This window comes from Lepidothrix coronata, unplaced genomic scaffold (genome assembly GCF_001604755.1).
Source record: "Lepidothrix coronata isolate B3197 unplaced genomic scaffold, Lepidothrix_coronata-1.0 Scaffold204, whole genome shotgun sequence".
Lineage (NCBI taxonomy): Eukaryota > Metazoa > Chordata > Aves > Passeriformes > Pipridae > Lepidothrix > Lepidothrix coronata.
The window spans coordinates 1,160,410-1,171,460 of NW_016690384.1; the positions used below are offsets into that span (position 1 = coordinate 1,160,410).

Here is an 11,051-nt window from a genome sequence, read left to right on the forward strand (position 1 = left end):
ACAGCCTGAGGCCGTTCCCTCTGCTCCCAGGGAACAAGGGACAGGAGGAGAGGGAACGGCCTCAGGCTGTGCCAAGGGAGGCTCAGGTGGGACATCAGGAGGAATTTCTCATGGAAAGGGTAGTCAAGCACTGGCAGGGGCTGCCCAGGGAGGTTTGGAGTGCCCATCCCTGGAGGTGTCCCAGGAAGGCCTGGCCGTGGCACTCAGTGCTCTGGGCTGGGGGACAAGGGGGGCATCGGGCACAGGGGGGACTTGGTGACCTTGGAGGGCTTTTCCAACCTCAGTGATTCTGGGATTCAACATAAAAATAAATAGATTTTTTTTCTTTGGTACTTACGTTAAATGGCACCCGTGAGCTGCACTGGAAGAAAACCATGGAATAAAATAATGTGGAAGCTGCTGAAGGCCTGGCATGGGCCGGTGTGTGGGCCTGGTAATGACACTGCATGAATAATTTTTCTGAATTATTAGAGTGATGAATATTCTCTCGCAGGGAACAATAGAGGAACTCTTATAGTAGCTATGACAATGTATTTTTAGTATGGACTCATTTTCAAATATGTCAAACTCAGCTTTTTCCTTCTTTTATTTGAAAGGATGGATGGAATATTTCCTGCTGTAACTGCCAAACCGTGGAGTGTGGTTTAGTCTGTGGTGGGGGGTGTGGAATGAGATGATCTTTAAGGCCCTTTCCATCCCAAACCATTCTGTGATTCCATGAAATACTCCCATAAATAAGCAGCTGGGTCTCAAGGTGGTTGCTCCTCCATCCAGCCCTGTTTCAGGGCAGCTGGGGGTGCTTTTCCCTCATGCTCCTTGTAGCCCAAGTCTCACCTTAACTAATAATCCTTAACTAATAACATCTATTTCACTTACAGTCAGGATGACTGAGCTTTTATCCAAACCCTTCTATGTGGGTGTTAAATGTGGCAGAGATGAAACTCTGTCGCTGATGTCCCAGCCAGGGCGTTTTTCTTCTCAGTGGATGTGTTTTGTGCTGTGGTTAAAAGGCTTGGAATGGCTTGTGGGCCTCTGAGCTTCCCTGATGTGTCTGTGTTGGAGGCTGGGGGCTGTGAATCAGGTGGTTCAGGTGAGCTCTCACACTGTCAAAATACCAGGAATTCCCAAAGTTTGTTCCCATTGGGTATGTTTTGCTGCTTCTCCCCCAAAGAGAATCATAAAGCTTGGAAAAGACCTTTAAGATCATCAAGTCCATCTGGCTTCCAGCAGGTTTTCCTGCTCCTTTGCCATGGTTTAGACCAAATTTCCCAGCTCCTTCTCAAATCCTGTGCCGGGTCTGATTCCCACAAGGAGAGCATTGTTTTGTGCTGAGGGCAACAGGGGAGGTCTGACTTGAACCAGGAATTCCCTCCACCCTTTGTGGCTGTTCTTGCAGCCCTTCCACTTGAAAGGCTGATTTATTTTGTCAAGGAGAAAGCTTTATTTTGAGCCTTGGAATGAAGTAAATGCCTGAAATTGAAATGCAAGTTGGTATGACTGATGCCAAGGCCCTTATTATGCTTTGCTTCTTGGGCAGGCAGTTGTGTAACGTTAATAATTAGCATCTTTGTTAGGATTTGGGGGGACCTGTAGGGGTGGCCAAGACCAAAAGAGCAGTGCTAAGCCAAGGCACAGCATGGGAACCTCTTCCACAGGAGGAGGGAGTAGGAAGTCAGGTTATCTGGGCAGCCTTACAAATAACCAGCTTCTCGCTGTACTGAAGGGAACAAATAGCACAGATGAAGGGTTTGATTTGCACACAGAAGGAATTGGAGTGTTGGTGTGTAAATTCAAACTAAGGTTCTCAGGAGCACAGTGGTTTTATAGCAGGGTTGTCCTGCAGACAGGACTTGGGAATTCTGGTCCCTTTTCATCACCTGGTCAGTCCTGATGGACTCTGATGGCAAGCAGAATGTTTTGCTGGAAGAACCTCAAAACTATCCAAAGCATCTCAAACATTATTGAGCCGGACCTGTGCTGCAGATGACCCTGAGGTGTCCTGCACAAGGGTTGCAGCAAAGGCAGGGTATCTCCAAGGCTGGCTGGGTTTGGTCTCCTGAGATCCCCATTTGGCTCCTTGTCAAGAAGATGCACTCCATTAGTGTGCCTTGCTTTGAAAGCCTCTCTTTGTGCTCATGTTTCCAGAAGATAAAGCACTCCTGAATGCACCAGCTCTGCAGGGAGCTGCTGTGTGCCTGGGCTGTGTCACACCAGCAGATCACTCAGCCCACAGAAGGGGAGCTGCAGGGTGACAAGTGAAGGGCCGTGGGTGTTCTGGGGGCTTTGCTTTTGGTCTAGACCGAGATCTCACATTCTCAGCTGTTCATTTGCATGAACACTGGATGGTGTCGAGCTTGGCAGTCTGAAGGGAGGACTGGAAGGTTCACTGCAGTGACTCACTGTGTAGTAGCACTTTAATTGTAGAAATGGGAAGAATCTGGGGAAAATCAGGAAAAACGCATCAGTGGTTCTGTTGCACGTTTTCCCTTATAGGAGGACATGGGCAGAGGCATTTCTGGGGTGAGCAGGTTGGGCCATGTGTGCCCGTTCCAGGTGGGCTCCCAGAGAGCAGGGGAACGGGGAGTTCAGTCCTCAGGAACAGCTCCTTCCTTACCCAGCTTGGCAAAGTGGCCACCGAGGGCTCCAAACTTCCAACCCGCTCCTGTGCCGAGCCAGAACTGCACGGAGAGTTCTGTGCACACTGATAGGACTTGGGAATTTTCCATGTAGTCAGCAAAGAAGTGAATTAATGGTGGTGTTATTCCTGTACCAGGGCTGCCTCCTGGAGTGATTAGAACACCCTTAGATTAACGCTCCGAGAATCAGCGCAGCAGCACACTTTGGTGTGCTCCAGTTTGTGTAAGGAATAGAAAATATAATAAACTCAGTCATAAATCCTTAAACTTCGTGTTTGTATTTCCTTTCAGTTCTGTGTATGGAAGATATTCCAAGTAGCCACGTTATTCTTTGGTGTTACACAGACATGAAACTTGTAGCTAAAAGAGGATCTTGCAACTGCGTGGAATCTGTTTTTATTTCAATACCTGATGTATCTAAAACTTGATTATAACAAATAATTACAAGTGAATGTTTCTGTAATACTTTTTTTTTACTTCTCTGCGCGTTTTTAGGGAAAATGCTGAATTTTTTCCCCCGAGGAAATACTCAGTGGGGCACTGTGTGGTTGTGCTGAAGGTCACTATAAACGAGCTGGGCTGGTGGACACGTGGATAAAATCTTGTCTTTCTCTTTGTGCCACAGGTCCAAGGAGCTGATAAAGGAAGCAATCCTTGACAATGACTTCATGAAGAATCTGGAACTGTCCCAGATCCAGGAGATTGTGGATTGTATGTACCCCGTGGAGTATGGCAAAGACAGCTGCATCATCAAGGAGGGAGACGTGGGTTCCCTGGTGTACGTCATGGAAGGTAGGGTTGAAATTCCCTTTTATTTCAACACATGCAGGGACAAAAACATTGTTTCATGGGAAAAATAATTTCGAAGGAGAAGGTTGAAGGCGTTGTCTAAATATGGTGGTTGAAAAATTGTGTGGATTACTTCTGCCTGGAAAATTTCTGCCTGGATTTGTGTGCCTCCCTATATAAAGAAAGGAGGTGAAAGCTGTTAACCTTACACTGAGATCCCTCGGAATAAACCTCCACTAAATATAGTTCTTTGGCTTTGAGACAATACTGTATAAATTAGGGACTCAACAGAAGGATTGGTGTTCTGGAAATGGGAAAAGCCTGTTAAAACAAGGAGAATATGGTCACAGCCCACTCCTTGTAGGGCATTGGGAGGGCAGGGCTATGAATGCTGGCAGCTCTCAGCAGCAGCCATGCTTGGGATAATAGGAAATGGTATTTTCCCCTCCTGGGCACAAAATAAGTGTAGCAGCTGCAGTTTAGCACATCTGATTTGTCCCAGTGTGTGTTGTGGCAGAGGTTTGTTTTCCGGGTGGGACACGAGAGCAGTGGATATTCAGGTTTCTGAAAACCTTCCCAGGGGATCAGTGTTGCCAGTGCTGCTCTTCTCCAAAATGTCAGCTCTTTGCATTTGGTATCTTCTTCTCCTTTCCAAGTTTCCTTGCTCTTCACGTGGCAAATTGAGCAGATTTTAAGTATGTTTGGGTTTTTGATTTGTCAGGAAGTGCATGTCTGCTGTAAGAGTTACTAAGCTTGGTCCATCCAGCATCCCTCTTCTCAGAGTGAGTTTTGAGGGAAATGTCCCTGTTGTCATTCAGAGAACACAACCAGCAAATTCCTGGTGGGATTTGGTACCATGCAAATGGACAGATGATTATCAAGTTCTTCTTGCTCCTCTCCAGAACTGTCTGGTAGGCTCAAAAACATTTTGGCCAGGTAACACCTGAGGGGAGTGGAGGTTTCTTGCTTGCCCATATGTACATTAATGCCTGAAATTGTTCTTTGAAACAAAACTATTTCCAGGGCAGTAAGCCATCCTCTAAACAAGGTTTCCTGCCAAATTCTCGAGGCTGTATAGCTGCAACTGCTCTTCACTAGTTTCCCAAAACAACTTTAATCTTCTGTCCTTTTGAAGTTAAGTCCTTTCTCAAGGCACAGGTTTAATTCCTTTGGCTTTTCATAGTTTGAAATTTTGCACGTTCAGGTGGTGTTTCAGTGAAGTGTTGGGGGGGGGGTGTTGCCAAAGTGTTTCTGCTCCCAGCATTACTTGGAAAGATTTACACTTCTCAATCCTTTGTTTGAGTACAGAGACTACTTGGAGGTGCAGAATCTGTCCTGTGGATAATATAAAACTCTGCCTTTAAGTAGCATTTTTTTCCCAGTGAAAACGTGGAGGTTTTTCCCTGCCCAGCTCTGTGCTTGCTTCCCAAAGCCCCCTCACATCAGAAGGTTGCTCGTGGTATTTTTGTTTATCCAAAGCAGCTGGTTTTGGATGTTGTGTTCGATGCTGTCACTTGAAAACCCCCCTGTAACAACAGGGCCTGTCAAAATCAGGGTGTGCTTCTCTCCTGCTCAGCCTCCTCCCGTTCCTTGGAGGGGATTTTTGGGGGGGGATTTATGGGCAGAGCTGTGTCCACCATGGTTTGCGGTATTGAACAGGGCTTAGTACTCAGGTAACTCTATTATTTATCAGATTTGATTACATTTATTATGATTATTTATCAGCTGGCCATCTGATGATGAAGGTACAACAAATGTGTGCTAAAACTTCTGTTGGGCACTGGAGCTTGTTCTGGCAGCCCTGTGGGCGAGGGCACGACTTGGCTCTCCCCCAATCTTTGCTTGGCCTTGTAACTTAATTTAAGGTTATTTAGATAGCTCCCTAAATATGCATAATGCCGTGCAAACAGAATTATGAAGAGTTGATGGCCTATGTTTAGACATAATGCAATGAGTGGTGGTGAAGTCATGGAAATGGAAGACTGCATCGAATGGGCTGGACTGTGGTTCTGAGAAGGGGCTCAGGAGCTCATTTTGCCTTATCATTCTGTGTCATCTCTCAATTACAAACACGCTACACCCAAATATAAACTCTTCTTTACAAACCTCTACCGGACAAACCCATCTTGGGGCGTTACTGAGAGGTATTTCTCAAAAAAAACCCAACAAATAAACGCCGTTTTCCTTCCACTAATTCTTTCCTTTCTTGGCCTTCAGGCCGTGATTAAGACAGATAAAAAATTAGTCCTGGAAGTGATTTGGTGGCCAACACTCTTGTGCTTGTTTGTAATTTATGATTCAGCGTTTAGACGGAGTGTTACCAAAAGTCTGAGCTGTGCACTGGGGCTGTTTGCTGGCCTGATTTTATATGATAATTTAAGTGAGATGGATTTGGGAGCATCCATCACGTTTGCTGTTCATTGCTGGGCTCTCATGTGTCCTGGGGAAGCAGCAGCACTGTAGGGTCTGATTTTCTCCTCTGTAGACATGAGGACCCTGCTGGTCCTGATGAGACCTCTCAGGTGATGATCCTTGAGTGTTCTGCTTCTCCACCTTGAATGTTAAAACCCGTTTGCTGAGCTCAGTGAATCTTAAAACGATGATGAGTGTTGACCTCAGATTCTTTCGTCTTCAGTAGAGCTCGATGAGGCTTTAACCACAGAATGGTTTGGGTTGGAAGGGACCTTAAAACTGCCTAAATGCACCCCCTGCCGTGGGCAGGGACACCTCTTTACATAATTTTGAATCTTTGTGTGTCCCTCAGCAGCCAGCAGGGCTCTGTGTGATCATTAAATAGGAGCACAGAGTGTGTCCTGGGCCTGGGAGACACTTCCCAGGACAGAGATCCCACTGAGGACGTGGAGAGCTGTGGGATTGGGGTGATCCCAAGCAGTGTTTCTGTTCCCCACCAAGGTTTTCCCTGGAGCCCCATGGGAAGGGAGCTGGTTTTAATGGGCTCTGGAGGCAAGAAGCACATGTCTATTTGTCTTGGGTGGCTCTCATGAACTTGGAGAGAAGGATTTGCATGAAATACCAAAGTAGGAACTGGCATTCCTTCAGGTTCTGCTGTGTTTCAAGGTAGGGAACAACTCCCAATCCCCTCATGTTCACTAAGAAACCCCCACAACTTTTGCATATTAACTGAATTGGGTAAAGAGAGGTGGGCAACGCAAAAAAAAAATAACTGACAGCTGTGCACTGAAGGTGGAAATTAATGTATTTGTGATAGCAGGGGAAGCATTAAACATTGATGCTGTGAGCACCTTCAGCAGGAGAGTTCTCCCAGGCTGAGGAGACTGTGAGGGAAAAGGGTAAAATAAACATGTCAGAAATATCCCCTCTGCTGTGAGAAAGTTTGCTGCTCCAAGAGTGGCTCAACAGATTGTTTGTCTTAAAACTGAAGGGTTTTTAGAGCCAAAAAAGGTTCTCACTGGTTAATCATATTCTGCCTCTAAAATGAGTCCACCACCTCCAGGGTTTTGGTTTGTTTTTTTTTTAAGGGGAAAAAAAAAATCCCTAAACACTTTGCAAGTTGTAGTTTTGCAGGTTTGCATCCTGCCTTTGGCCATAACATCTCTAAAATTCCCTGCAAGCCCTTGAAAATGTGCAGAGCTGGCGAGGTGTCTCTCAGGGAGGCACATCTTCGATCTGCGCCGCGGTGACAGGTTGGAGCTGTGTGTGGGTGCTCTCCTCACACTAATGAGGATAAATGTGATATCCCACATCTGAAACCAAATGTTTCCCCCCTGTGCTCCTGCTCTGTCTGAACCTGTCAGCTGCAGCGTGTCACATTTGATGTCTGCATTAGGAGGGGAGAATCTGTCAGCGGGGCTGTGCATAAATCAGGTGACAAGGTACAAGTTTTGGGCTCTCATGTGAGTAACAGTCACACCGTGACAAACAGACACCCTCATTTTTTTTAGAAACTATATTAATAGGTGTTAAGACTCCTCCTTTTATGGTTGTTGCTGTTCCCATAAAGTATGAGAGAAGTAATGCAGCGAGACAGGGGGAAAAGGAAGGTTTAAATCCTGGGATTAACTCCTCTGTCACTCGTGGTTCGGGTGCTGTGACATCCTCCCTACCCGTCCTCGTGCACCTCTGCACCACAGCTCCAGAACCTGAGGGAAGAAAAAGAGCTGTGGGCTCCTGCTTCTCTAGGCAGGGAAAAGGAAGAAGCAGCAGCAGCTTTTCAGGAACCATGCTGAGAAGCAGCCTACACTTCCCCAGCCCTTGTTTTAGTAGTTTTCCTCTCCTCTTAAATTTTGTTTTATTTTCGTCTTCAGCCGTGAGGATTTGCCTTTTGTTTCTAAAAGAGACTTTGTCTCTTGCTGCATTTCTTGGTAGCTTCTCCAGAGGAATGAAGCATTTAACTGTGACTTGCCATGGGAATGTGGGTTTTTGGGAGTCAGAGATGTCTTGGGAAGGAACCTATTCCTAGAAACCGCCGGCTTTGCCAGGACATCAAACTCGGTGTTGATAAGGGAAGACAAACAAAGTCTCTGGAGCTGTTTGAAGTACAGAGAGAAGTGCAGGAGGCTGTATCAGACCTCCCACGTGGTCTCAGAGGGGTGAAATCCTCCTCTAGGAGTCTTTGTGTCATTCCCCCTCTGAGCCCTCGTTTTATAGACTGATCTCATCAGGATCTGATTTAATAGGACTAATTGCTCTTGCAGGGCCTCCCGAGTCAGTCCCTTCTCCTCTCAGGGAAAGGATTAGTAGGGCTGACACTTGCAATGAAAGAGGAATGGAGAACACAGGCCTGGTTTGGGATTTAAGCAGCCTAAATGATCAGAGGGCTGGAGCAGCTCTGCTGGGAGGAAAGGCTGGGAGAGTTGGGATTGTTCAGCCTGGAGAGGAGAAGCTTTGGGGTGACTGGACAGGGGCCTTCCAGGGCCTGAAGGGGCTGACAAGAAACATGGAGAGAGACTATTTCCAAGGTCCTGGAGTGGCAGGACAAGGGGGAATGGCTTCCCACTGCCAGAGGGCAGGGTTAGGTGGGGTATGGGGAATAAATGCCCTTACAAGAGGTCCCTCACAGCCTTGCAAAGTCCAAACACGTGACATTCTCTTTGCTGGGATTCACCAACACTGGCAGTGATCATCATTCACCTCAAAGAAAACCACATTGAGGAGTTTGGGGTTTTCTTTTTGGGTTTTTTTCCCCTCCCGACTTCGGTGAAAAGACACTGGAAAAGTTGGCTGGAACCACCTTTATAAACTCTTGAGTCTGTTCCTAATCCAGTCAGTCTCTGGGGGAAGTGTGAATATGCGGTTTCAGTTCAGTCCAGCCAGGCTGGCTGAGCTGTGCCAGGGTGTTTGGGATCAGTGCCATGCTCTGGGATCATACCTGGCCAGATGGAGCTGAGCCCATGCAGGGGGGGATTTACCTCTGCACAGTCTGTTTTGTCCTCTGTGCCCAAATAAATTGCTGGACTTCCTGCAGATTAGTGATCCTTCAGACCACCAGTTCCTGCCTCTGCGGTGTAGGATCAGACAGTTTTGAGAGCTCTTTCCAAATATCTTTCCTGATAATGCAGCTGTTTCCCACCTTTCTGCCTCTCCCAAGGATGCTCAGGGAGGCAAGAACAGCTGCATCCATTGCAGGCAGGGCTTTCCCAACACAGTCAAGGCAGTTCTGCTTCCAGGACTTATCCTGCCTTTCAGAACAAGTGTCTTGGGCCCCGTCTGAGCCTCCAAACCTCTTCTCCAGGGGTTTGGATCTGCTTTCTCAAGCAGACATCCAAAAATAGCATCTCCTGGCACAGGTGCTGGGTGGCTCTTGGGGCTGGGGAGCATTTTCTCGGCGTCCACCAGGAGCACCGTGTGGGAAGGCATCAATTAGACTTTTATGGCACAGTGGGGTTTTCTGCAGAGCCTGAGAACAAATCTCTGGCCTCTGAAGAACCTGCTTTTCCTGGGACTTTCCCCTGGATTTGGGAAAATGTCCCGTGGCAGCAGCTTCTGCTTCACATTCCTCTGTTTAATTTTTTCATCTCTTTTTTCTTTTATTTAATCTTCATCCTGCTGTTGTAGAGGTGGGCAGGAGCCAGGTGAGGGGTTTTCCTGTAGTCAGTGGTACTGCTCCTCTTGGGAATCCTGCAGCCTTTCAGGTTTCCCATTGGAGTCTTTCTTTTCCCAAAACTCCAAGTTACAAAATCTGCCACTATAAGGCTGGAGCAGAAACCTGTTTGATAATCCTTGGAGATTCCTTCACTATCCCTTACAGAAATTGGGTGCTATTCCAGCTGCTTCCTTTTGGAGTTCATAGATTCAGACTAAAATTTGATTTTTCTCCCCCTTTCTTTTTGTTCTAGAAGTAAAAAACTGTGTATTTGTCATCAAAGCCCACGAGTTATTTCTAGCTAAGCATTTTTTCCATGAATAGGTGAAGTGAGGACTTCTCTGTGTGGCTGCAGCACTGGGGAGGTTTGGGTTTGCAGCAGTGAGGCCCAGCCTGTGTGAGCTGCTGTTTGCTTCTATATTTACAGCTGTTTGTTTCTGTACTTTTCCAAATTTTCCCCATCCTAAAACCTGTTTATGGCAGTCTCTAGGATAAATTGAATATTCAGGTGCTGTGCTGATTTACTGTGTCAGCATTAGAGCTCTGTGTGAGAAGAGAAACTGAGCTCCCTTGCCATATCCAGGGCAATAAAAAGCCAATTTTCCACTGTTATCAGCTTGTTATTCTAATTTTACAGTGTCTTAATAATTAACTCTTCCAAGAGTATTATTTACTCCTATTAGTGATGGAGAATTAAACGTTTCTTGTACTTATTTCATAGCGTGTTCCTGAGATGAAGTGGGATATGAAAGGATGATGAAATGGGATATGAAAGGATGATGACTGTGCTCATGACAGACATAGTTTGATATTCTGTATAAAGCAGTTATTTTTAAAGCTGCAGAGCTAAATCTCAGCCCTTTTAAATGCACTAAGAGCATTAGGGGTGTATAAACAAGGCAGGTAGTGCTGCTCTGCAGTATGTTAGGGGATAAATTCAGGCTCTTCCTCTTAAAATAACTCCGTCCAAACTGCAGGCTGGTAGATATTTTCTGTACTGACTCATGGGGACTGACAGACTTTATTCATAAAGATTGCTGAGTTGGGGCAAACCAGCATTTCCGGGGGAAAAGATGACAGTGGGAACATTGACTGTCACCTGAGGTGGGATTTGGGAAAGAAACCCTGTGTAAATCTCAGCAAATAACCTGTGCTGGTCCTGCACGTGACCTCTTTGTAGAGAAAACCCGAGTAAACACAGCCCCACACCCCACACAATTTATGTTAGGAATGCCATGAGGATATCTGTGTGTTCTAAGGATATTCTTGGATGAAATAATTCCTTTCCAGCAAGGAAAACCGAACCCCTGGTTAGTCTGAGCCACTTTTGGGTAGGGAGGAGAAGAAATGCACTGAGAGCTGGCACCTCGTGACTTCATGCCTATCAAATATAACTTCAACCGAAGGTTTCTCAAGGTCCTGCCAGGCTGAGCAGTGGAGAGGAGGGACTCTGGGGTGTATGAGGTGTATAGTGCCTTTGTACAACTCTAAATCCCCCAAATAGCCCAGCCTTGTGGCTCCGTCCTCGTTCCAGCCCCGCTGTCAGCACAGCTTCCCAGGCA

General features: G+C 46.4%; 1 protein-coding gene across 1 annotated transcript in view; it reads left to right on the forward strand.

Annotated features, from left to right (window-relative positions):
* Positions 1–11,051, forward strand: part of PRKG1 (protein kinase, cGMP-dependent, type I) — a 367,703-nt gene that overhangs the window by 31,284 nt on the left and 325,368 nt on the right. The window contains exon 2 of the mRNA XM_017832653.1: positions 3,262–3,428. Within this exon, the coding sequence (XP_017688142.1) occupies positions 3,262–3,428 (167 nt within the window). The remainder of the gene's footprint in view (positions 1–3,261; positions 3,429–11,051) is intronic.